General features: G+C 42.7%; 1 protein-coding gene across 1 annotated transcript in view; it reads left to right on the top strand.

The window, feature by feature from the left end:
- Nucleotides 1–26,759, top strand: part of Upp2 (uridine phosphorylase 2) — a 43,349-nt gene extending 16,590 nt beyond the window's left edge. Inside the window, exons 3-7 of the mRNA XM_004651861.3 lie at nucleotides 6,378–6,536; nucleotides 10,314–10,428; nucleotides 13,821–14,030; nucleotides 15,439–15,585; nucleotides 26,608–26,759. Of these exons, the coding sequence (XP_004651918.3) occupies nucleotides 6,378–6,536; nucleotides 10,314–10,428; nucleotides 13,821–14,030; nucleotides 15,439–15,585; nucleotides 26,608–26,759 (783 nt within the window). The remainder of the gene's footprint in view (nucleotides 1–6,377; nucleotides 6,537–10,313; nucleotides 10,429–13,820; nucleotides 14,031–15,438; nucleotides 15,586–26,607) is intronic.
- Nucleotides 26,760–27,803: the final 1,044 nt, after the last annotated feature.

The following is a 27,803-nucleotide window of genomic DNA, read 5'->3' as shown; positions in this document are numbered from 1 at the left end:
CTCTGTAGCTGCCTCTTTCTTTCTCTGACTATCTGTGTCTCTCAAATAAATAAAAATAAACAAAAAAATTTAAAAACACAGTGGACAACAACTGAAGAAAGCGCTATGTTCACCTCTTGCCACCAAGCACAAATATACACATATGTACCCACACATGTGTGTACACATACACATGGAACCATATATGCACATATACCACATACACAAACAAAAGAGTTATAATGATGTTACTTTATATTCTGTATATTTTCATTTAGCTTTATGTTCTTGAGATTTTCCCAAATTCTATTGGTAATATGGGAAACACATTGTTCATTGAAGTCAAGTGGGGATGACATAATTATATAACACACTTTCAGCTTTCACATTAAACTATTTTCAATTATAAATAGGACACAAAGGGATATTTCTGTTTCTAAAGATTTTTCACATATAGATATATTTATTTACGATGCTTCAGTCCAGTGAAATAAATTTATTAATTTTATTTACTTATTCACTAGAAAGAGAGAATGGGCACATCAGGGCCTCTAGCTACTGCAAATGAGCTCCAGATGCATGTACCACCATGCACATCTGGCTTATGTGGATTCTGGAGAATTGAATCTAAGTCTGCAGGCCTTGTAGGCAAGCACCTTAACCCCTAAGCCATCCCTCCAGCCCAGGAAATAAACTTAGAAAGGTCAAAGGAAGTTAAAGTTACACCGGAGTGGCAGAGCTGGGACTTGGATCAAGTTCTTCTAAGTCCAGTTTCCAGAATTCTTGCTCATTGCACCAATGTAAATTCTGAGTGACAGGAAGTCAGAATACTCCAGTAATGGGAATGTGATGGAAGATTAGAAAAGGGGGAAGAAAAAGAGGAGAAGGTTAGATAGGAGAAGAAAGGAAGGAGAAGGAGAAAGGGAAAGAAGGAAAGAGGAAAGAAAGAAAGAGATTTGTGATGCCCCTTATCAGTAGGTGTCAATCTGCCTCCATTCTCCATCTGTGTAAGGGAACAGATGATGTGGGTGGATTTTCTGGCAGTACCACAACAGCATTCCTCTCTAGACCATGACTCCTTGCCTTTGTGTGGCCTCCATCCATTTTCTGCTTCATCATTTTAATATAACTTTTCTCTCTTCTGCTGTTTTGATACTTAGACTTGAAGGGCTTTTTTTTTTTAATCAAGGTGGCCTTTGATACTTATTAATTGCATTGCACCTGAATTCAAATGTTATGCATGGGGTTCATGCCTCACAGTGATTTTCCGAGGACCCCTATCTAGGAATGACCTGAAGGTGGGGCTGGGGATGGCACAGTGGATAAAGTACTTGTAGTAAAATTGTGAGGACCTGACCCCAGACCTCCAGCAACGATGTAAAATGTCAGGCATGGTGGAGCATGTCTTTAATCAAAGTGCCAGACCTCCAGAAACCATGTAAAATGTCAGGCATGGTGGAGCATGTCTTTAATCAAAGTGCTGGGGAGGCAGAGAAAGAAAGAGTCTTAGCATTCGTTGAGTACCTAGTCCAGCCACATCGGTGAGGTCTAGGGTTCAGTGAGAGACTGAGTCTCAGAAAATAAGGTGGGGAGCTACTAAGTAAGGCACCTGATGTCAATCTATTGGGCTTCTACATGCACAAACATGCTTGTGCACCCATATACACATGTACCAACACACACATAAACACACTTACATATATGAATAATAGCACACAGACATGCCAAAAAATCATGATGCACAACTATTAATAAGCTAAGAAGACAGGAGATGTTTTCAAAACAGTGTGGTCTATTGTCTTGATGTCTGTCTTTCTTCTACTTTAACACAGAGTGGTCTGTAATCTATTTGTCCAGATGTCTGTCTTCCTTCTACCACTAATGAAGTACCTTCTTTGTGCCTGAACTTATGACATATGGGATGTTGATTCACATGATTCCCACAGCAACTAACGTAGGTATGATCTCCTTTGCAGAAGAGGAAACTCCCACTTATACATGGTGTTATACCTAATGCCTCTTTGTCTGTCTGTGATCGGCACAACACAGCTGGTAAGGGAAAGAGCTGAGATTAAGCCTCAGGTTTTTCAGATGAAATAATGAAGGGTTCTTCCTTTATTGTTTAAAGTATCTTTTGGTGCTCCACTAGTTGCTGAGAAATCACTAGGGTGAACGGCCTTGTTTTAGAGACAAAACCACACACATTACATGCACATATGCACTCGTGCATATGTGGTCCAATCTTTGGCTTTATCTCAGGGAGCAGCATTTCACCTCCACCTATCTATCTGCACTTCATCTCCTACCTGTCTACCTGCAATTCACCTCCCCCATCTACCTGCACTTCACCTCCTCCATTGTCTACCTGTATTTCACCTCCCTCCCGTCTACCTGCTTCACCTCTCCCTTGTCTACCTGCTTCACCTCCCACATATCTCTCTGCACCTCACCTCCCCCATCTACCTGCACTTCACCTCGCACCTATCTGCAAGATTTGCATGAGTGGTTTTCTCACACTCCTCTGTCAGAACCACTAGTGAATCTTAAACCCACCTGACTGCAGAAACTTCAACAGAGTGTTTTGAATAGCAGACATGATCCATGTAGAATATGTTTTGTCCCTCTGAGACATACTTCAGGGATTGGGTAATTTCAATGGCTAAGAGGAAAAACTATTTTCACAATGGCTTTCTGCAGAAGCTTATCATCTTTCAGTTACTTTCTTATTTAGAGTAAGAACGCTGGGTTCAGTCTCTCAACTTCCTTCAATCCCAGGACAGCAATTTTGCTAAGAAGTGAGCACATAATCCACTGATACCTGAAACCTCAGAGAGATGGTGACTATCATCGACAGCACTACCCTAAGCAAGAGAACACACTAGGGTATGCCCTTTAAAACAGCAGGCATGACAGTGCATGCCTATAATCCTAGCACTTCAGAAATGGAGGCATGAGGGGCAAGAATTCATGACTGGCTTCAGCTATATACTGAGGCCAGCTGGGTCTTCATGAGACCCTGTCTCAAACAAATAAATGATCCTGAAAGACTGGCAATCACTCCTATCCCTTCATATCTCTGCTATATTGTAAGGGCGGGGGGGTTCTCTGCTGCAGCAGCTCAGTGGCTTCCCAAGAACTAGCTCAATTCTCACCAATAGGAAGCAGGTGCTCCTAGCTGATGGCCAGCCTCCAAGTGGAGAGCTGAGATCCAGGCCTCTTGCAATTTGCTGCTCTGGCACTTTCAAGGGGTGGCTGAAATTTCCCTGGTGTCAACCCAGATGGAAGGGACTGATGTGCGGAATCACCAATAAAGCCTCCCTGCGGGAAAGGGTGTCTATGGGTTGGGCTGGAAGTGGCACATTCTACTTCTGCTCAGATTCTAGTGGCTCTGACTTGGGCATATGGCCTTGCTTAACTGGAAAGGAGCCTGGGAAGATAACATTAACTGTGAGCCCAGAAAGAAGGGGAAATAGTTTTGGCAAGTAGCTCATTAGTCCCTGTCATACTTACTGGAAAAAAAATCAAACACTTAAAAACATGGTGGAGGATCCTAGAAAGTTATATTTCAAACTTGACATCCAAGTAGATCTTTTATCATGTCTTCAGAAATGTCTTTTATAAAGTCACTAGCTGGTACCCTCTAATTGAGCCAACCAATTTCAAATATTGCTCTACAAGATTGTATATTATATACTTTAAAATGTTTATGTCCCTAACTAACATGCTACATACATAAACTGCACTTGTATCCTAAACTAATACAGTATGGCAAGTGTGTTTGTTCTGGAAGTCATTAGGCAAAGTCCTTAACATATTTTGGTCATGCTCCTTACTCCCTCACAATGCATTTCCATCCTTGATAAAACCAGGACAAAGATCACTTTGTTTGGGTCAGAAGTCACGGTGAGTGTCACTGAAGGCCCATGTTGGTTGGCGGTCTTCAGCTATATGTTCCTTCTCATTAAAGCAGACAGATTAAAAATCGTGTCTTGGGGTGACATTTAGTAAGTCTGACTTAGGAATAAGCTTCAAGAGCTAAGATGCTTCAGTCTGTCTCCAGGAATGTACAGAGATCATGTTGATTGCACCAATATCTACTGTTCAAAGCAGAGCTCAGACCACAAGCTCTCCCAACATCTGTTTCAGTTTTATGGTCAATCTAAATAGTTGTAACTTACATGAACTGGCACCACACAATGAAGTGATTTGCAAACTACTGTATTTTGTATATACAGATATAAAAAGGCCTTACTGTTCTTAGATCTTGACTCATATCTAACTACTCATAGCAGCAAAGGAGAAGAGTCCATGGATAAGCCATTATAATAACACTCACCTTGAACACCTTGAACTAACCTTATTCTCTTTGTTACCAGCCTTTGTGGCTGACTCCATTACAGTTATTACTAGCTTAAGGTCTCAACAGAGAAACTCCTAAGAACCCACAGAAAAGACAGTAACAAGGGTAGATGAGAAGCAGAGGACCTGGATAAAAGGATAATTACATCCTATAATGGAGAATGAGTGCATGCTACCCAAGAATTATAGCTAAATGGAAACAGAACACATCTTGTAATCAGACCACCCTATATTTACAGTCGGTCTTTGCAAGTGGGGCTACCCACTCTGCAATCTCAGATAGGAATTTCCTTAGACAGATCTCTGTCCTCATCCAGGACCTCACCAGCCTTCCTCTGATTCTCTGCCCAATGCTGCCCACAGCTGCCATGTAGCTCCAACTGCCTTTTCTTCCTAGAGGACTCCAGTTAGCTTGATTTGTAGTGGGTCTGCAGTAAAGAGATGGTAAATTAACTCTAAAGGAGGGCCAGGAAATGGTTGCTTCATGTGAGACTAACACTCTCCACTCATGGACACTGAGAAGGGGCTTGGGTCTTCCTTTCCTACCCCATTTCACCCTGACCTTCAAAACATTGTGGTCTGAGGCCCACAGAGGTTACATACACAATACTGAGATAGTTACTCAATCAGAGATGGGGCTGGACCTCAAAACCTTGATTGCCTAAATTCAACCAGCAAGTACTTAGCCCTTCTGTGACCTTCTTCTGTGTGTAACATTGTACCATGTGCCTTCCTGGGTGGCACTTTCCCTGGCAACCTACCACACATTCTGCTTCCTCCCAGCTCTCAGACCCTCTGCTGCTGCTGCTCACCCTCTGCTGAGCCCTGTCTGGTGCTTACCTCACAGGCTGCTCGTCCATACCACCAACAGGCCACTCGCGGCCTCCCTCTGACATCTCCCTGTTCCAGCCTTGGGACTGATGTATTCCTAACCTGCTCTTGTAAAAGCAATTACAGGTTTTCATTTTATTTATTATGTATTTGAGAGAAAGGGAGAAAGAGAGAAAGAAAGAGGCAGAAAGAAAGATAAAAGCAAAGAGAGAGATTCAGTGCACCAGGGCCTCAAGCCAATACAAATGAACTCCAGATGCATGTGCCACCTTAAGCCATCTCTCCAGCCCCCAATTACAACTTTATTTTGAGACAAGGTCTTTTGTCTTTTGAGACAAGGCTGGCTCAGGCTGGCCTCAATCTCTCCATCTTCAGAATACTGATTACAAATATGTGCCTCAGTACCCAACCAAACAACTGCCAATTTTATTACCATATTTTCTTGGATGTGACACCTTTGAATACAACACCCATCATAGTTCCAGAGATGTTTAAATATGAGCAAGTTAAAAACAAAACCAGATTGTGTTGATTGCAGCAATATCTACAATTCAAAGTAGACCTCAAATTGCAAGCTCTTCTAACATCTGTTTCAGTTTTATGGTCAATCTGAAGAGTTGTAACTTACATGGACTGGCACCAGAGATCTATGAATGGATGAAATATTGCCTGAAGATTCTGAACTGAAAATAATAAACCTTGCTGCAAGAGAAAGGGCAAAGTCTTGACATAATTCCTTTAAAGCTTTAAGTTATCATAGTGCTTTTTGTAATAAAATGTTAAGGTTGAGCATGTGCAGTCAGAAAGCACATAGAAAACGGGGAGTCCCCCCCCACCAGCTCTTATATTCCTCATCCTTAGACTTACGTGGCAAGCTTATATTGTGTAAAGCCCAACACTAGGCTGATTATATCAATTAAGATGCTGGCTAATGTCACCACAAACAAAACCACCAGGAAATACCTCCTCAAATAACATCAACATTGACTATGATTTTCCTTGCTAATTTAGTACATAAATCTGTGCACCTGGTTACCTTCTTTACAGGCTAATGATGCAAATTAGCTCGTTCACATACATAGCCCGTGACAGCCACACATACTCTGAAAGAAACAACTGTACAATAAAATAAAGACATTTGGGTTGAAAGCTGGCCCCTGCTCTTATCCCAGTTACTAAGGCAGGGCCCTGTTTGTTTTTATTGACAGTTTGTCTGTGTCGGTGGGAGCGCCAAAAGAATGAAAGCATTTGCTCTGTTTATGCACAAGGAGCTCGGTTTGGAGGGAGGTGGAGAAGACATTGAAGACATCTGTGCAGGCACAGACAGATACTGCATGTTCAAAACGGGGCCTGTGCTGTCTATCAGTGTAAGTACAGACCAGCTAGGCTTCATAGGCCGGAAGCCAAAGGGAGCTTTTGATTACAGTTCTCTGGCTTCTCTGCTTAGCATTCTTAAACAATGCAAGTGCACAGGTCTGGCATGCCTGGAAAATGCTTGAGGGCAGAGCACTGCCTGCAGGGTCACCTTTGTTTACCCTTACTATGGAATGATTCAAATCAAGGGAAAAAATTCTTTAAGGCACACCCTTTCTCTATAACTGATTAACACATTCCCCTTTCCAGCCACTGTGTCTCCTCTGTCCCTTATCCATCTTTGGGAATGTTGAGCTTTTAGTACACAGGGTGAATTTTCAGGTTTGCTGAAATGACTGTTTAACACTGTAGTAAGCTTGCTGAAAGCTGCAAGTGTTTTTTCAGAGATCTTGTGAACTGTCCACTCTTCATTTAGAATATGTCAGCAGTTCTGGATGCACACACATGTCCAAAGACCAAATAAAAGCAGAGGGAAGCCGGGTGTGATGGTGCATGCCTTTAATCCTAGCACTTAGGAGGCAGAGGTAGGAGGATCGCCATGAGTTCAAGGCCACCCTGAGACTACATAGCAAATTCCAGGCCAGCCTGTACTAGAGCAAGACCCTACCTGAAAAAAAAAAAAAAAAAAAAAAAGCAGAGGGATTTATAGTTTTAGGGACATACAGCATCTCCCCTATGTGGCATATACTTAGGACTGTGTCATACACAGGCACCCAATCTGCCTTTCTTAGCTTATCTCTCTGCACAGGGCTACAGTCTGAAGCAAAGGCCCAAGTTGGTCATAAGCAGCATAAGGAGGGGACAAGACGAGGCCTACACAGGTGCAGCAATTCTAAAGTGTCCCTTATACTAGAGGACAGACACAACCCATTGTCAGTGGTGGAGTGTGGCCATGGCTAGAAGCCTGAAGTAACAAAGGAAAAAGCACCCACTGTCAGTGGGCAGTGAAGTTGAAATTTGTTTGGGGCTCAAATAGCAGAATGCATTCATTTATTAAATAACTGAGAATCTCTACATTTAAAGGTTGAATATCAGCTGGGTGGCACACACCTTTAATTCCAGCACTTTAAATTTTTTTTTTTTTTTATTTGAGAGCGACAGACACAGAGAGAAAGACAGGTAGAGGGAGAGAGAGGGAATGGGCGCGCCAGGCCTTCCAGCCTCTGCAAACGAACTCCAGACGCGTGCGCCCCCTTGTGCATCTGGCTAACGTGGGACCTGGGGAACCGAGCCTCGAACCGGGGTCCTTAGGCTTCACAGGCAAGCACTTAACCGCTAAGCCATCTCTCCAACCCAATTCCAGCACTTTAAAGGCAGAAGTAGATGGATTACCATTAGTTTGAGGCCATCCTAAGACTACATAGTGAATTCCAGGTCAGTCTGAGCTAGAGTGAAACCCTACCTCAAAAAAAACAAAAAAGAAAAGTTGAATATCTTCCAATCTTGCCATGTTGACTTTTCTATTATTAAAATATTTTATATTTATTTATTTATTTGAAGGAAAGAGAGAGAAAAAGAAGCAGAGAGAGAGAGAGAGAGAGAGAGAGAATGGGCATGCCAGGGCCTTCAGCTACTGCAAACAAACTCCAGACTCGTGCGCCCCCTTGTACTTTTGGCTTACGTGGGTCCTGGGAAATCCAACCTGGGTTCTTTGGCTTTGCAGGCAAGTGCCTTAACCAGTAAGCCATCTCTCCAGTCCTCATGATAACTTTCAAGATTAAAATTTTAAAAACTATAACCATTGTTCTATCTAGCACATTAAGTGGAAAAGAACAAAAACTAAGGTTTACAAAAATGTAAAACTACCAAAAGGAGCAGAAAAGCTTTGACATAAGGTATAAGACCAGCAGTAGACTAATCCTGATATCCTGGGTTACCTAAACTGTCAAAGTTAGTAGATTAGAAATAGTCTTTACTGAGCAGGCCAGGGTTCTCAAGTGGAGGTCCTGTTGACGATTCCTCCTTCTCAGTGGCTGCTGGTGTGTGCGTGTGTGTATGTGCGTGTGCATGTGTGTATATAATAATTTAACAGAAACACTTAAGTCCATCTGTAATTTTATCACAACACTGCAAAATAGTGATGATCATAAACTTACCAAGTGTCTGATTTAGAAGGACTCTAGTAGATAAAATAATAATGCATCCTCTTAATTTACAGTTGAGAAAATGATAGTAGGTTTTCATTAGTTGCAGAGCCTGGGCCAAAGCTCCAGACTCGTTAATCTTTAGCACACAAATCAATATAGATTTGATTCTGGGCTCCAGGAGGCATACAATGTATTCAAAAGTCAGGACATATTAGATGGGAACTGAGAAATGGTGAACCCAGAGGTTTGAAGCTTCTATAGTTAACATTATTTTTTAAATATTTATTTGTTTATTTAATTTGAAGAGGAGATAGAAAGAGAGAGAGAGAGACAGACAGACAGACAGAGTATGGATATACCAGAGCTTTCTGCTACTAAAAACAAACTCCAGACACATGCACCACTTTGTGCATCTGGCTTTATGTGGGTACTGGGGAACTGAGCCTGGGCCAGCAGGCTTTTACCTTTAACTGCTGAGCCATCTCTTCAGCCCCATAGTTTAATATTCTTGATGATGGTGAGGGGGTTCATGTGAGATCATGCAGTCACTGCTCTGGCAGTTTTCCATAGTCTCCTTGGCCATGAATAGAAAACATACAGAAATACACTTGACTCCCTGTTGCTTTGTTAGGAAGAAATAGGTACCAGTGTAAAACTCCATCCCAGTTTCTACAAATTGCAGCATGGAAGGGCTTTCTGGAGAGTTAGTATAACATAACTACCAGGCATCACCAAATCATCTAGCTTTTTTTTTTTTTAATTTGTTTTGTTTATTTTTTATCTATTTATTTGAGAGAGAGAGAGAGGCAGGCAGGCAGGCAGAGAGCAAGAGAGAGAATGGGCGCGCCAGGGCTTCCAGCCACTGCAAACTAACTCCAGACACGTGCACCCCCTTGTGCATCTGGCTAACGTGGGTCCTGGGGAATCAAGCCTTGAACCAGGGTCCTTAGGCTGCACAGACAAGTGTATAACCGCTAAGTCATCTCTCCAGCCCAGCCTGTTTTGACCTCTGTTTTGGTGACATTGGTTGTACTGATCTAAGTGCTAAAGAAGAAAAACAAGAAACAGGTCTACCAGGAGTACACAGAATCATTTAAACTTGCTCATATGTTCAGAATTGAAACTGTGTTTCTTCCCCAGAACACTTTAGAACTTCCACAGAGTTAATAACAAATAAGGCCCCAGTTGAACAATGAAATTGATTTTCTATTTCACATATGAGGGTGAAGTAGGACTGGTAACATGGCAGCCAAAGTGTGTTTCCTTGGTTTCAGGTCAATCACGCAAAAAGCTATTTTCATAGCCTTATTGAAAAGCCTATGAAAGCTCTGGGGAGATGACAAATAGTGACACCCCTGTACACCACATCATACCATTCTACCTTTTCTTTCTTTTTAAAAGGTAGGGTCTCGCTCTGGCCCAGGTTGACCTGGAATTCACTATGCAGTCTCAGGGTGGCCTCGAGCTCACAGTGATCCTCCTACCTCTGCCTCCAGAGTGCCCTGTTTTTAACACATCTGTCAGTATGTCATGTAGGCACTGGTTCGAGATGACTTATGCTTTCTTTGGCATTGGCACAGCCTTAATGATTATATAAATTTACTTGAGGGCTGTTAACTTGCAATGAATAAAAATATGTCCTGTTTCTGTATCCATCCATGAGATATGCAATTCTTTTCACAGCACGGCATGGGCATCCCCTCCATTTCTATAATGCTGCATGAACTCATCAAGTTACTGCACCACGCACGCTGCTGTGACGTCACTATCATCAGAATTGGCACATCAGGGGGAATCGGTGAGGTGGAATGATGTCTGCCATTAACACTGAATGATTCTTCATATATCCTTATGTTCATTAAAAACTACACACCAAGAGACTCATTGAGAGGGGTAGAGGATATGACAGAGTGGCTCTATGAAGGGGAAAGTGTGGGAGAGGAGGTAGTTATCATAGTTTATCTCTCTAATTATGTAAGTTGTCAATAAAAAAGTTTAAACACACACACACCAACATACTCAGAGCCCAACATAAACCCCGCTAAATTATAAAGTGTCAGAAGATGGAAATTTGAAGAAACCTCTACACATTGTCTCTTCCATTCTTTCTTTCTTTTTTTCCTTCCTTCCTTCTCTCCTCTTTCTTTGTCTCCTACTCCAAGGAAATTTGGAGGGAAAGCCTCTGATGTCTGTTGCCCAACTGGTCTTAGATATTCATAGGGAGAAGATTAGAATTATTAGAAAGGAAGTTTTAGTGATAAGAGTGAATTTTGAGGTTGAAAAGTTTTGTGACAGAAATAAGTATGTTCACGTTAAAAATAATTATAATAATTCGCTTGTTTTATCTGCTAAATAAGTAGACCGCATAGCCCTCAACAAAGCATTACTTTTGACTCAGCTCAGAGATTACCACTCTTCTTGGCTATGTCATCTACTCATTAGCATAGCAGAAAGAGGCCATGTTAGCTTTTAGTGAAGACCCAGGATGTTCCCCAAGATCCTGTCCTCCTCCTTTCTTTCCCGGATGTCAGTCAGCTGTAAAGGCAGCTTGTTTGTGCTGTCAGACTGTATTGAGGTGAAGTTGTGGGGAAACTTCTTCCTTTCATGCCCTTTTGTTCAGAAGCCGCTCTTGTCAGGGTGTCACTACATGCAAACAAGGACATGCCATTATAGGTGGAAAGGTTTGGTTGGCATAGTGATAAGGCTGCATGGACACTATAAAAATGGGCTGAGATTTTAGAAGAGAAAAGGCTTAGAACTATACAAACAGCAACTTTGGAGCAAGACAAGACCTCAAAAATCCTCAATCAAGAAGCTAGACAAGTGTGGCCACTTGTGTCACAGTGACAGATGGTTGTGATTAAAGTCGAGTTAGAAAAGACCATGGCCTTTCCACAGCTGTGATCCAGGAATAAAGTCCCACTAATGCCTCTCACACGTGGGAGACAGGACACTTGTGGATGTCCCTCTAATGGGAAAAAGAATGTGAGTAATGTCAGACCAGATAGCCTGTATGTGGTAGTTTATCCAACAGTAACCCAAATAATCAGTGTGTGTGAGGTGGTTCAATGCAACTGCAGTTGACATGGAGCATATCGTTAAGGCTGCAGGAAGGAGTCATCTGTTTCCTTAGCTCACACCTGTGCATGTGTCCTTACGTGACCACCATGGAGGCCATTGGTACTCATGAGAGTGTCCAGCTACTCACTCTGGTCACCATCCAATCAAGCTCGTGTCTTCTTTCATGGTAACGCAGTACGATCTACAAGCAGACGAGATTAAATCACGAAGACCTGTGAATGGAGGCAAACGAGCCCATCGTGCTGGTGTGCCCCGCTTCATTCTGAAGTGATGTTAAGAATGCTTGGCCTATAGCTAAGATGAGTTGTTTGTTTGAAGCAGGGTTGCATTTACAGATGGAAGTGCTGTCACTCCTCCCTCTGCTGACATGATTGCTCCTCCAATGAGCAAACATACTTTCATGAGTAAAAAGTACTTGGCTAAGTAGGTATTTTTGCTTATGAAGGACTTTATGATATAAATGCTTTAATGCATCTGCATATGAAGATGATGTGAGCTGGGTGTGGTGGCACATTGCCTTTAATACCAGCACTCGGGAGGCAGAGGTAGGAGGATCACCATGAGTTCAAGGCTACCCTGAGAATACATTGTGAATTCCAGACTAGCCTGGGCTGAACTGAGGCCCTACCTTGATAAAAAAAAAAAAAAAAAAACATGATGTGAGAATAATATCATTTTTGGATACACACATTTCCAACTCTTTTCCTCTATTCTGTTGCTGTTCTTAGGACACTGTGGCCAACTCAAGGAACCACTTGTTTGGCTAACTTAAAAAGTATCTGACACATCATAGATGCATCTTCTGAGCCCACCTTAGGTCTCTAGCTGACTCTACAGAGAATTCTGTAATTAACTCTACTTTGACCAATATTGGAATTTACACTACGACCCTGGATAAGTCTCCACTCTACTTTTCCTATAAAGTGGCAGGTGGGAAATTTTTAAGTTTTGCAGTCCATGTGGTTTCTGTTACAACTTCTCAATGTCATGCCACAGCTCAGAACCAACAAGAAGAGTGTGTCAATGAGCATGTGTGATCGTGTTGTGATAACACATCACAGCACCAGAAGGATGCGGCCTGTGGACTAGGGCTTGCAGACCTGTGACCTGGAGCATCTTTACAGAAGCGTTTACTCACTGAGCAAATTTCTAGTGTGGATGCATAATGGAATGGGTGCAGTGTCAGACCTGGCAAGAGAGCAGTATACACACACTTTTCCTCATTTGACTACACTCATGTTCCGTCAGAGAAGTTCATAAACAAGTGACTACAAAAAGTGTGCTGGGAACTAGCAGGAAGCGTCTAGGGCACTACTAAGATGAATCTCTCAGTAGAAACCAGAGTGGTTCAGATGGTGGGTCTCTGCTGGGCCTACGGAAGTTGACTAGGATCAGCCGGTGTTGTTCTGTTTATTTATGCTTCTTTCTTGGCTTTCCCTCGCGGGAGCAGATGCATGGAAGGGAGTGACTTAAGCTGGCCCCCGAGGAACGCTGGTGTTAGTGTGCTGGCAGGACAAGAACTCATTCCAGGCAGGGAGAAAAATAGCTGGGTGAGGATGGCTTCTCAGTGAGTCCGGGTCCCTAGAGCAAGCCAGACTTTGAAGCAATGGAAGGTCAGCCAAGAGGCCTAATTTACATGGAGTCACAGAGGAGAGGGAGCGAATCTGACGAGAATCAGAAAGCAGAGCGGAAAGAGCTGCCAAGAAATTATAGTAATCGAGGGCTTGCAGGAGAGATTAAATATCAAGTAGTCACATCACTTTATGAAAGCTACTTGCTGGCAGGCTCATTTAGTTTATCCCTGACCTAATTTATTCAATTTTGAGCCTGAAGGCTGGTGCTAATTTGCATGTCCAAGAGTCCTGTTTGTCTTGAAATCCAAACCCTGTCACATTGTGAATGTGAATCTGGAAAGATAGCCACTGGAAATGCCTGTTCTGAATGTGTTTTTGATTGCATGTGGAAAAGAAAATAATTTTAAATACAAAAACAGAATCATTAGCAAACAGTGTTAATTAATGTGGGGAGGGTAGGCTACATGCTCTGTGTCACAAAAGCGATGGCTAAGTGATTTTTCTTCCATGATTTCTTATTTATTCCATATTGTAGGGATTGCCCCCGGGTCAGTTGTAATAACAGACACAGCAGTAGACTCCTTCTTCAAGCCCCAGTTTGAGCAGGTCATCTTGGACAATGTCGTCACCCGAAACACTGAACTTGACAAAGAACTGACTGAAGAACTATTCACCTGCAGCAAAGAAATTCCCAACTTCCCTACCCTCATTGGTCACACAATGTGCACCTATGATTTTTATGAAGGTGAGAAGAACTTATACTCCATGAAGGCAACAGAAAAATGCTTGAAACCCCTTGTTATTCAAACCTATAATTTGTATTAAAAGCCACACTTTAGAAAATTAAAAGATGAAAAAAGGAAAGGAAATAGCCCTTTAACTTACTAAAGCATAGCAACATACAGGGTTAATAAACAGCAGAGAAATGTGTAGAATAGGTTTATATTGAGAATGGGTTTAATCCTCTAAGAAAGAATTGAATACTAACATGCAATTAATGATGTGACCACATCTTAACTTTGTTCATGACCTGAACCTAAATTGGTGACTCCACAGAGAGGAAATATGCTGGTTCTGTGTCTCTGTCATTCACCTGGACCCCAGGCAAGAATGTGTTTAGAAAATGGGGAGAAATGTTTAAGATAACATAAAATACAAAATAATACATGTGGCAGTCCTGGCAAGCCTTGGGCCCCACATCAGGGGCTGCCTATACTGGCAGTGAAGTGAGGTTGCCGCCCTCAGCCCTGACAGACCCTCTTGTTGACATGACCTGCTTGGCTTCTGGCAGTCTGAGTTAGAATCAGCTTAAATAACACCATTAGAGGTGTTGGCAGGTAACAGGGGGAAGATGACTGCCAGTTCAAACAACATGAAAGAGATAGGGGATATAAAGAGAAAGAAAGGAAAGGGGCCAGAGAGGACTGTGAAAATAATGGGTGATGATAGGGTGTTATTAGCCCACCTGCTCGCACTGGGGCCTGCTGGGGAGAGAGGACAGAGAGGAGGTGGTGGCTCATGGAGAGCAGAGGGGTAGTGTTGGATCTTCTCTACCTCCTCTGTCCTCACTCACGGACCCGGGTGAACTGAAGTGATACAGGAGCCCTGGGAGCAATCTGAATAGGAAAGCATGAGCATGAAGGGGTGCCATGCAGCCTGAGAGGCATGGAAGGCAAGAAAGGCACGTGAGTTGTGGCTGCCACCATCTCGATGCCCATCTGTAAAGCTGCCATGCTCAAACTCCATCTGATCCTCACCGACCTTGGGAATATTGCTGAGGTGGGAAGCCTCCTTTCCCACAGCAGCTCCACCTGGGTCATCCCCAGTCACTGAGGTAGTCAGGGAATTTCCTCAAAGGACAGTTTCCTCCAAGGTCCTTCCTCCCACTCCTGATGTCCCTGGGCACAGTGCTGGCTGCCTCTCAGGGATTACTGACCCTGGTTCAGTTTGGTGGTCACCCTATGTATGAGACCTGGGTAGTCATGCTCCATGGTCTTCTGTGGCTTCCCATGGCAGCCAGATTCACTCCCTCTGGGGAGCAGACTCAAGAGTTAGGGACAACTACAGAATGCTGTCATCACTAGCCAGCTGGTGTGACACTGTGGCCACTGCAGTGGGACATCAGCCACTAAATGCTCTCCACCCTCTTTCAGGCCAAGGCCGACTAGATGGAGCATTGTGTACATTTTCTAGAGAAAAAAAACTAGATTACTTGAAGAGAGCTTATAAAGCTGGGGTCAGGAATATTGAGATGGAATCTACAGTGTTTGCAGCCATGTGTGGACTCTGTGGTCTCAAAGGTAAGCATTTGTGGACACACAGAGTCCCTTCTCCTCTGTCATGAAGGAGCGCAAGTAAGTTTTACTTTGGGTTGAAATGCATGCTTTATAATGTTCATAATATACATTAGGCCATAATGTCTTGTGAGTGGACAGGGCATTGCTCTCATCATGCATATGAAGAAACAAGGCTCAGGGATCAAAAACAAGTTGCCCAGGTACACCAGCTGGCTGGTGATGTAGCTAGGACTCAGCATCAAATTCAGTTTTCTTCATCCTTGACTGCTATTTTCTATTACAATGGAATCTACTGAAACAGGAGGCAAATGAGATATTTCAAAAACAGTCTATCAGTCATAATTCCAATTTGCATGGCCAGAAAAGGGTAGGAGGTAGGAAAGGCCATATGAATCCCTGGGGAAGCACATTCTGGAACATTTATATGAAAGGCAGTATATATATATTAGGAACATGCAGGTACACTAGAGGAACAGGTGAAGACCAAAATACATGGAGATGTGATGATGAGAGATGGGAAGAATGGGGATGGGTGCATATTTTGTGGGTCACTGGGAGAACTGTGGGCAAAACTAGAAGTTACTAGAGGGTTCTAAATGGAGGTGTGACCAGATCTGTGTTTCACATACTTGCTCTGGCTACTGAGTTGGGAAGAAACTAATAACGCCCAGGGCAAAACAGAGAGAGGAATGACAAGGACAGCAGTCTGGCAAGATGTGAAGGGCCAGGATGATGCCAGGGCCAGAGGGGTACTAAGATGCAGTCAAGTTCCAGAAACACTATGAAGACAAATCCAACAAGACTTGTTGACAATATGATGTGAATTTTAGGAGAAAGGCAGAAGTTAATAATGGGTCCCGGTTTATGGCCTGAACATCTAAAAAAAATAAGGTTATCATAATTGTAAGAGAAGGTTCTTAGGTGAGGTTGTAAGGTTAGTGACATGAAGTAGAGCACAAGGAAGCCAGTGGACTTCCGCATCCGGAGTGTGGGTGTTTAGTGAGGGCTGAGGACTGAAGCAGTAAGAGACCAAGTGGACAGCACAAGGAAGTTGTCATGTAGGGAAGGAAGAGAACGAGTGGAGACATAGATGAAAAGAGATCCTTGGGCTAATGATAAAATCTAAGGAAGGTGCAGGAAACCAAGGAGGAGCGGCCAGTGATGTTAGAAAAAGCCAGTCAGGAGACGGTAGTGTCCTGCTGCCCAGAGGATAAAGACTTTACAGAATTAAAAGAATTGCAGCACAGTACTTTTGTATTTCATCACAAGCAGATTTGGAATTTGAATATTTGCCCTTACAGCCAATCATTTTCATACATACATTACATGTGGTAACATTTCTAGGAATGCTCTTTAGAAAAGTTATAGTTCATCAGAAGAGATTAATTATGCAGACTGTTTCCTTATGCACTCTTCTCTCAGAACACATGTACATGCCAGCTCCTATTGCACATGGGCCAAGAGCCACACGTTTGTCCTCATGCTGTTTAGAAGTCACCATTAACAACCACTTTTAAAGAAACAATAGCTGTTTCCCTGTTCTAGCCAGTGAGAGTGGGGGCAGCTTCACCTTGCCTGAGCAGCGGTCCAATCAGTCTGGGGGGCTGTGGGGAGGGGTGGAGGGATACTGGGGCCCAGAGATTTCTGTTCCAGGAAAGGCCTCTGGGAAATTCTTTATCATGGAAACAGGAGATCCCTTGACTTTTGCCTCCCCTTGATATGGTAACACGCTAAGTTACAGCACCGCCTGCTGCCCAGGAGGAAGTGCGGTGATGGCCATTGGTTCTTTCACAGAAGCTACCCTTGGGTTGCCAGAGAGAGTTCCAGGTTTGTGAGCCCTGAGTACCAGTCTTTTTGTCTGAAGGATGTGGCAGCAACATGAGGGAAGTCGTTGTCTTGAGAGCTTTTCTGTCCTTGCTAGAGAACCTGTGACCTTGCTCTTCCTGCCACCGGCAGCATCATGCCCTGTCCTCACCCTTTCTGGCGGCTGCTGAAGCTGGTCTCAGCCTGCAGGACGGCCTCTTCCCAGCCCGCTGCAGCCCTCTCTTCTCGGCCATGCTCTCGGGGAGGCTGCCAAACACACGCTCCCACCACTGACGCGACGCGCTGCTGCAGCTCTGTAGACCCGTAGTTTGGGGGAGCAATACTGCCCAAATCTCTTCACGGTAACGGTGTCTGGCGCTCTTTATGTCCCCCAAACATCACCGTTTTCAGAGGTAGATTCTGGTATGCTGTAGCCTCTCATCATGCGCACAGACAAAACCCCACGCACAAGTTGCTATGGTCCCCATCTTTCATTTGCCACCCCACCCTAGCGGTGAAGCTTGGACGCTGGCCCCTGGCCCCTTTTGATTTCAGCCTATTTACAAAACCCACTCTGCGGCAGCCAGGAAAGCTTGCTTCGGGGAAGGGCTGCAGGTATAGTCACACACAGCTGCTCAAACAGGCAGTCAGAAAGGACACACCAGTGGTAACCGGCGTGGAAAAGAGGTGTTACCTGGCCCAGCAGCCTGTGGCTCCCTGAGCCTATTCCCACCTAAGCTCAACTCCCGGCCACTGTTAGCAGCAGCTTCCCCAGCCTGCCCTCCAGGCTGCCTTGTCCTGGGGCCTTTCCTGTCTCTTTAATACTACTAGATGGCAGGGTAATGAATTCATGCCAAGTTGATAGCTGATCATTTCTGCTTATAAATTCACATTTTCCATGGACAAGGGTCTTCTAGGAGCCATAGCTGTAATTCAGAAGACTCACTGAGAATTTTGAGCCAGGTAGAAAGAGAGCTTTCTGCCTCTACCCGGCTCTGGGAGGGCTTGGGTTTGTGGGGCTTGTCACTTCTTTTTATTACCATTATTTAGTGTTTTCTTTTAATTTTTTTAAAAGGATGTATGCTTAGACCCCTCATCCCTCCCCAGTTTTGCTGAAGGTCTTCTTCAGTAGGGCTATTGGTATCATTATGGGGCCAAGAAGCCTCAGTAAGTTTCTGTGGGTTGGGGGAGAGGCCAGGGACCTGGTGTCTCAGGCTACAACCACCCACCCTGAGACTCTTAACAATCTTTGCCTTCCTCTTCCGTGATGTTCCCTGAGACTTGGCAGTCAAGATAGAGATCTGATTTACTGTTGCTTTCTCTGTAGCTTCTGAATCTCTGGATGAGGTTTGAGTGACCACAGTGTCCTTCACCATCTCCCTGGAACTGGTCCTCAGGCCAGCTGTGAGAGCAGTATTTGTGATGCTGCTTCCTCTGTAATGACTTCTGGGCCTGGGAAGATGAGGTGGAGGTGACGCAACTCATGAGAGGCAGTCAGCTCTCTCTTCTTGATGTATTGATGTGTCCTTGTTCTCAGGGCTCTCAACCATTTGCCCCTCACGAGCACACCCAGCCCTCTTCTTACTTTTTACAGTTGATATCAGATCTCACTCTTGTGCAACCACCCAAACTTCACTCACACTTATGTCACTTACTTCATTTCTCTGTGTCACATTGACCACTATTAGCCTGGCATTGTGGCACACACCTTTAATCCCAGCACTGGGGAGGCAGAGGTAGGAGGTTCACTGTGAGTTCAAGGCCACCCTGAGACTACATAGTGAATTCCAGGTCAGCCTGCACTAGAGTGAGACCCTATCTCAGAAAAAAGAACAAACAAGCAAACAACTCCCCCTAAAATTTACCACTAGTGGCCATATTTCTACTATGGTACATATTAACTTATATGTTATTTTGTGTGTATTAGTGCATAAAGGTGTTCATTTATTAGCTCTCTCCATTACAATATAGCACCATAAGAACAGGGACTTTGCCATTGTTCTAAAATAATGTCTGCCATATGGACATTCAATAAATATTTGCTGAATGAATGAAAAGAGTTCTAGAATCTTCTTGACCTGGAAAAATAGCTATCGAAAATTAGTTTCTCCATTCACTAGACACATTATTGATTTAGAATTGTCTGAAAAATCAGGAGTCAAGATTTCCTTTTGCTATTATATCTGGGCGAACAAAAAAAAAAAAGTTGCTATACCCTGATTCATCTTTCTAGGTCTATTTATGTTTAAATAGGTGGACAATTTGCCTGGAATTGAGCCACCAACACCCACACATCTCTGATGCTCATGTGAGCTCACTGTCCTGAATGAGAGCGTTATCAATCCAACGCCACCATGGCAGATTGGAGTAAGCGGTGATAATAGTGGAATTCACGAAATGATTCTGCATCATGGCTGGATTTCAGAATAACGCAGAACTGCACAGCAGAAACCACACAACACTACATAATGCTGAATCCATGCACTTGCCTGTCATTGTCTAGCATACATTGATCTGACCCTCTCTTGAAGCAAAATTGATTTGAATTATGTCCCTAGCATTCTAAAGATAATAATCATTTTGCACTGTGAACTTGTGATGAATGCATTCAGTTTGCACGCAGTTTTAAAAGACAGTGCTGGCTTTTGACACAAGCTTGCATGGCAATATATGAAACCTAGTATTTGTCTAAGATTAGGTTCCATTTGAGTCCTCTCCAATGGCTTTACTTGTTTGTAACTCATAGTGGCTTTCCTTTAGAGTAAAGGAAGAATTCCTGTTATTTATTTTGACAATCCCTTGTAACTTGGGAAAAACTCAGTCATCTTTTTCTGTATAATTGTTCAAAAATGGGGAGCAAAAGTTCGACATTAATTCTATTTTCACATTCTTCTGCTATTCCCAGCAGTGAATGCTAGTGTCTGGGACCTGCATGTGACCACTAATGAAGGCTAAGAGGCATCACACTAAAACGTAATGATTATCTGTAGTTTGTCACTAGAAAATTTCTTAACTCTAAAAGAAAGATGAATCAGGAAGTTGAAAATTATGCACAAGAGTGTGGAGCAACCAATTGCAACTTCCTACAACCTCACAAGAGAAAAAGAATGGTGCCTCAGAGAGGTTAAATAACCTTCCTTGCCTTCTCATGGCTGAGATGTTACTGGGCTAGAATTTGAGCTCAGTTCTGTTTTGCTCAGACCTCTTTTATTTATTTATTTATTTGTGTGACGGGGGGGGGGGGTGTAGAGACAGATAGATATATAGAGAGAATCCGCATACCAGGGCTTCCAGCCACTATAAACAAACTCTAGAGGCATGCACCATCTTGTGCATCTGACTTTATGTGGGTACTAGGTACTTGAACCTGGATCCTTAGGCTTTGCTGGCAAGTGCCTTAACCACTAAGCCATCTCTCCAGTCCTGATGCAGACCTCTTTGTGCCATGCTGTATTATTTTGAGGCCAGCCAGGTAGCTGTCCATGAAAGCTCAAGTGCTCTAGACAGAAGAACCAAAATGTGGCCCGTTACCATTCAGGGAATAATTTCATCTATAAGTTTTGTGAATGGGTAATTGTTCCACTTCAACAAAGACAGAAAAGATCCCAAAAGTTAGTGTTGGTATCAAACAAAAAGTAAAGCAGATACTAGTAATATACATGGCCACTATTTTCCCATGAATATCAGTACCAGAATCTGAAGGTGTCAATAATAAATAATTTGTTAATTATTGAGGTAGAAATAATAAGTAATTCATTTATTACATTAGTTTTCTTTTGAGATGGGGTGAGGCCATGCAGACCAGGCTGATCTTAAACTTGAGCTCCTCTTCCCTCAGCATCCTGAGCACTGTGATTACAAGATGTGCATCACTACATCCTGCCCTACAGTATTTTTTTTCATTGGAACATAGTAATTATACAAGTTTCCGTACATATTGGTACATGTCTTATATAATGATCAAATCAGAATAATCACTGTAGCTATCACCTCAAACCTTTAACCTTTTCTTCTGTGGTGAAACATTTTAAAAACCTCTCTTTTGACTAGTTTTCACATGCTATTTTTACAAAGATAAGAGCTTAAATATTAAATTTGCTTTTGCTTGTTTTGTAAGATTTTAGATGACATTTAGTTATGGTTTCGATTGATGGACTATAATTCTAATCATAACCTTTGCTCACCACTACCAACACACTAACACTTTGGGGCCAAGGACTCAATGCTATTCATGGCTGGAATTGCCTGTGACCAGCTTAACTGCTACATCCCCAGTAAGGCTTCCTGGGTTCCCCTGCCAGGGTTATGACCAGGGTCGAGGATATCAGGCTACTTGGTCTGGGTTTCCCAAGCCATATCTGGTTGACTTCCCAGCATTCAGCAGAAGTTCAAGGCCCTGGTGTTGCAGGACCTCACAGGGAGGGCACCATCGTCCCCTCCAAGATAAGACCACAGAAGAAGTGAACTCAGAGGTCCTCTGAGGCCTGATCTGTCCTTTCCTGAGAGGATGGAGCCAGGTGTAGAGAGCACATTGAGTTACTCATAGAAACACAGCTCGGACACAGGAAAGGACGAAAAATGTCCTCTGTCTCCTGGCCACTGCTCCCCTCATTACTGCACAAGATGTTTATTGAAAGATCACATGCACCCACCTGGCAAAACACAAGAATCACTTTTAATTCAAGAAGATTTTATACAATATCAACAAAACCAAGGGAAAAAGAGTATGAGGCAGTAGCTAAAGAAGCAATACTGTTTAAGAGGCTACCCAGGAATGCAATGCAAATGTAAACACTAATTTTGTCTTGAGTTCCTCGAGGTCAAGGTGAACATGAAAATACTGTGCTATGCTGCCCTCATTACGTAATGAAAGAAAATATTTGCTTTTTTTTCACAAAACATTATCCAAAAAGTAAACAAATGAAATGCTAGCTGTATGATTGCAAGCAGCATCTTTAATAACACTTTTAAAATATTTTATTTATTTATTTGAGAGAGAAAGAGAGAGAGAGAATGGTATACCAGGGACTCTAGTCATTGAAAATGAACTCCAGATGCATGCATCATCTTGTGCATCTGGTTTGCATGGATACTGGGAAATTGAGCCTGGGTCCTTAGACTTTACAGGCAGGCACTTTTAACCACTAAGCCACCTCTCAAGCCCAAATCTAACACTTTCCTAAGCGCAGTAATTTTCAGATAGTCATGTGCACAGAGTTGAACTGGGAAGATGTGTTTTCCCTGCAGCTTACTGTCCTCTTCCGTTCCCACTTTCACTCCGATGCTGTGTGTCTGGATGCAGCCTGAAAGTCTGAACCTCTACTGTCTCTGCTAGTGGGCCGTGCTTGGAAAAACAAGGTCACATTGCTTGCACGTCCTTAACCTTGCCCAGTTCCTCTCAAGTGTTCGCCACCTGTCTTAAGATTAGCAGCCAGTAGCCCAAGGGACACATGGCAGTGCAGTCTCTGGCTTGATGACTATAGCAGACATAGGAGGAGTAAAGAGTGCTTGAGGAGCAATAGAGGTGTGTGTGTGTGTGTGTGTGTGTGTGTGTGTGTGTGTGTGTGTACATGTGTGCAAAAAGGGCCAGGGAGAGGTAGAAGAGGAGCAGATACAAAAGCCAGGCCTGGAGCTGGAATACCAAATTTGTTGTTCTCTCACCTCCGCGGGGGGTGGGGGGCGGGTAGCTCGCTTGGCTTCTGCTGTGTGCATGGTCGCTGGCACTCAGCCTCAGCCGTGCTATCTTTGCTCACCATTTGTGGGAAACCTTGCTGAAAGTTTCATCTGAAGCAGACATTTGGCCAATACAGCAGACCAGCAGACTGCATGGGTTCCTAAGGATTCAATGTGGGATAGTTTGTGTGCATAGGCACAGGTATACTTTTTCATGTGAGAGAAGATATTCTAATGACAACTTTCCTCACTTATTTCTTAAGAGGCCATAAAAGATGCCAAAACTTTGAGAACTTCTGGGCATTCCTGGTGTGGCTCAAACTCTGTGTTAAGACCTGTGGGCTGTTACTACAGTTCAGCCCCGGTCATGTAACCGACGACCTCCACAGTGACAGCTAGGCCACTAAATGTTCCTCAGGCCCCAGTAGCCACCCCTCCCTCCATGCCAAATCTGAGGATTGTGGTAGGAAAACTGCAGGGTTAATTCTGAGAAAGTGTTTTGGGCAATTACTCCCTTTTAATTTCTCATGGAAATAGAACCTGTTAGGTGGCAAGTTAGATATTGTTTATTAGTGGGAATGCTGTTGCCTGCTCTGTTCTGCTACCCTTGAAACACAGAGAAGATATTTAGTCAGGTTGGCTCCTGCTCTGTGAAGGGTACAGAGTACACTTTCCTTTTATCCTTCAGCCAAGTGAAGGATTAGGACTTTCAACTTTCCCTGATACTGCCAGCCCAAGTCAGCCTCACAGACTTGCTAATCATTAGCTTGAAAACCTAGGGAAGTTGCTAGCACTCCCATTTTCTTGTTTACCTGTTCAGCCAAGCTGCTTTACGACTGAGCGAGTTTTCAATAAATAGGGTTCTAGGTGATGACATATTTGATTTGACTTCAGTTGAATATTCTCATTTGATTATGAGGTCAGCTTGATGGACAGGTCAGGGAAGAGCCTGAGGGCTCACCATGCATGAGCAAGGAGAGGAGTGGATGGAAGAAAGATAAGATAGCAATTTAGAAAGCTGGGAGCTCATTGGCTACTTACTTACCAGTTGAACCTTAGTGGGCCATTTCTTTGACCTTTCTAATCCTTCATTTCATTGTCTGTCAAAGAGAACAAAAATATTACCTAGCTCATGGCACACCTAAGGAATTATGAGATTGTAAATGCCTACCTACCAAGAACTCTCCAAGAAAAAAGACACATGAATTATGAAAAGTATTTGCAAGTCATGAATTTAATAAAGGATCGAGACCCAAAGCATATAAGGAGTTCATACAATGTAATAGCACTAGATGAATAGCCTGATTTCTAAAATGGGCAAAGGACCTGAGTAGACATTTCTTAAAACGGAACACCCAAGTGGCCAATAGATGAGAAACATGTCAACATCATCAGTTGACAGGAACACCCAAGTTAAAATGAGATGTCACTGCTCATCTGTTAAAGTGGCTATGATCAGAAGGCCAACAGTCACAAGTGCTGATGAGGAAGAAGAGAAATGGGAACCCTTGTATACTGTTGGTGGAAATGTAACGTGACACAGCCATTTTAGAAAACTGTATAAAGGTTTCTCATAACACTCAAAATAGAGCTACTGTGCACTCTAGCAATCTTATATCTGAATGGATAAGTGAAAGAAATGAAATCAATATGTTGAAGAAATATCTCCACAAGTACTCACGGTAGCATTAGTTATAACTGCCACAACATGGCATCAGCCAGAATGTCCATCAGCGGGTGGCTGGATGAATAAAATATGACATGTGTATAAACTGGAATACTGTTCAACCTTTTAAATAAGGAAATTTTGTTAATTAGTGAATACACAGTTGAACCTTGAAGACATTATACTAAGTAAAATAAGCAAGGTATAGAAAGAAAACAATCCACAATCTCATGCATATGTTGAATCTAAAAAGCTCATAGTGGGAGAACTAGAGATTTGAATGGTGGTTATAAGAAGCTTGGAAGTGGCTAGTGGGTGGGACTAGAAAATGTTTACAAGTTATTCAATGGGCACAGCACTTTAGATAAATGGAGGAATTAATGTTAGGTGTCTAGTGCACAACATTGTGACTATAGTTGATAACAATGTTCATTTATAAATCTCTAAAAGAATAGATTTTAATTGTCATCCTCAAGAAAAAGTATGTGAGATGTAATTAATGATGTGTGTCACCATACCCAGCCCAGAGTTATATATTTTTTTAAAAAATATTTTATTATTTATTTTTATAAGAGAAAGAGAGAGAGAGAATGGGTGCACCAGGGCCTCCAGTCCCCACAACTGAGCTCCAGACACACGTGCCACCATGTGCATCTGGCTTATGTGAGTTCTAGGGCATTGAACCTAGGTCCTTCAGCCTCACAGACAGACGCCCTAACTGCTAAGCCATCTCTCCAGCCCCCAGAGTTATATCTTTTAATTAGCTAACAATGAAGTATGTTTCTGTAGTACTGACTCAGGCCAACTTTAGTTTTTATCTCTATTGTTTCTCATCTATCAAAGAATATTTTCTTTTTTTTAATTTTATTTATTTATTTATTTATTTGAGAGAGAGAGAGAGAAAGTCAGGCAGGCAGAGAGAGAGAGAGAGAATGGGCACGCCAGGGCTTCCAGCCACTGCAAACGAACTCCAGATACGTGCGCCCCCTTGTGCATCTGGCTAACGTGGGTCCTGGGGAATTGAGCCTTGAACCGGGGTCCACAGGCTTCACAGGCAAGCGCTTAACCGCTAAGCCATCTCTCCAGTCCTTGAAGAATATTTTCTTATTCTTTAGAATTCAAGTGCTAATATGTTTGCTCTGTGATAGAGCTGGTTCTTGTGTTAAAGCATCTGATTTGGGCCTTGTTTCTCATTTCCTGAGGATCAGTGTTCACCTTTGTTGGCACTTCCATGACCAGTGTTTCATAGGTCACCTCTGTGCTTTTACTCTTGTGTGGGCTGCCACAAGCAAATTAAACACTGCACCAGGATATAAATGCCACCTTGGGAGTAAGCCAGCTCTCCAGGAATATTCTCAAGTAGGAAGAGTCTTCTCTAGGAATTATTTGGATGGCAAAGAACCTTCCTTGTTCTCACTGTGACACAATGCTTTCCTGTGCTTTAATCTAACACAATACAGAAGGACAGGGGAAGATGAGTGTTTGTAATATTTTCAATTCAGTAATTTGAGGAATATCTTTGGTGGGATTCTATATAAAAATAAAATATATTGAAAGCTAGAGGATGCAACAGATTGTGTCTGTGTTACAGGGAAAACAGCATAAGCAGACATGCCATGAATGTCAGTGCTCTTGACTAATATTCCCACTGAAAAGAAAAATCTATTGCAATAGAAAGCAGGAAGGATATGGGAGGGGAGAAGGGAGGTACAAGGGGCACAAGAAGATAGGGCAGATGAAGAGGGAGGAGACTCAAAGAATAAAAATTGTGTTTGAAAATGCCATGAAGATGCCTAGTTCTTCATATGCTGATCTAAAATGGATACATCTTTATGAAAGATAAAACCCACTCACTCCACTAATCCTGTTGCTTGCTCCACCAGCTGCTGTGGTTTGTGTGACACTTCTTGACAGACTTGACTCTGACCAGATCAACTTGTCCCACGACGTTCTGGTGGAGTACCAGCAGCGACCCCAGCTCCTGATTGCAAAGTTCATCAGAAAGCAGCTTGGTCTTCGTGACCAGATGTCATAACGCACCAGTCCAACCCTCCCCTGAGAGTCGCTGGCTGTAATGTGGAGACCATGTGTCATTTGTAACATTTTCTTACAGTTTTCATCCACAGGCTAAAAACATAAAAGTTCATTAAATTCTCTCTTAAAACTGAATTTTGTAAGAGAATTTCATACCCATATGAAATTAAATTCAAATTCCATTTTAGAATTAGTTAATGAAATCATTTTAATAATTAAAATTTTCAACTCATGGATTTTTGACATTTGGAGTTTCATATGCAGCATTAATTAAGCTTACACCAAAATAGATCAGCCATTTGTAGATGGTTACCACTTGCTCTCTTTCTGAAACCAACCCAGAAATTTATGTTAGGTTGCTGTCAGGCACTTCTAGGTGTTGGACAAATGTCAGAAATTAATCATGCACATTCAAAATATTTACAAAAATGTGTCAGTGTGATAGGTCTATATGACTGCGTTATCTGTAGGAAAATATGACCATACTTTCTTTTGATCCCTGAGCAGAATGGAAATCGAGTGTTATGTATGTCTACATTTGTGATTGTCACAGAATGTCACAGCTCCCGGTTACACACTTGGTTTTCATTTTCATTTTCATTTGTCTTTTTCTTTTTTCAAATGAAAATCCTTTGTAATGTAAAGACATTTTTCTTCAGAAAATGTAAGTACCTTCTAGTAATCTTTTTCTTTTAAGGAAATGTGTCTTAAAAAGATTGTCTTTTTTTTTTCACTTTAATATAAACAAGCTCAGGAACTAGTAACAGCTGAATTTACACTTGAAATCCAGACGCTGAGCTAATCCTTTTGTGTGACTTTGAGATGGGCCTTGTTGAAGCCTTGCATATATGCCTCCCTGTTTGACCCAGAAGACCCCAGCAGTAGAGACTGCTGCATGCTCGCTATGAACTGATCCCATCCCGAGGGTCCTTCCGTACCGGAAAGAATGGATGGGAGAAGGGTGGAGGACGTCTTGCAGACTTGTATAGTATGTAAAGTTGTGTACATATATTTATAAGACTGTAGCAAAAATAAAACGTAGTTG

Source organism: Jaculus jaculus, chromosome 4, assembly GCF_020740685.1.
Source record: "Jaculus jaculus isolate mJacJac1 chromosome 4, mJacJac1.mat.Y.cur, whole genome shotgun sequence".
Lineage (NCBI taxonomy): Eukaryota > Metazoa > Chordata > Mammalia > Rodentia > Dipodidae > Jaculus > Jaculus jaculus.
Note: the sequence above shows the minus strand (reverse complement) of the source record. Positions and strands in the feature narration are given on the sequence as shown.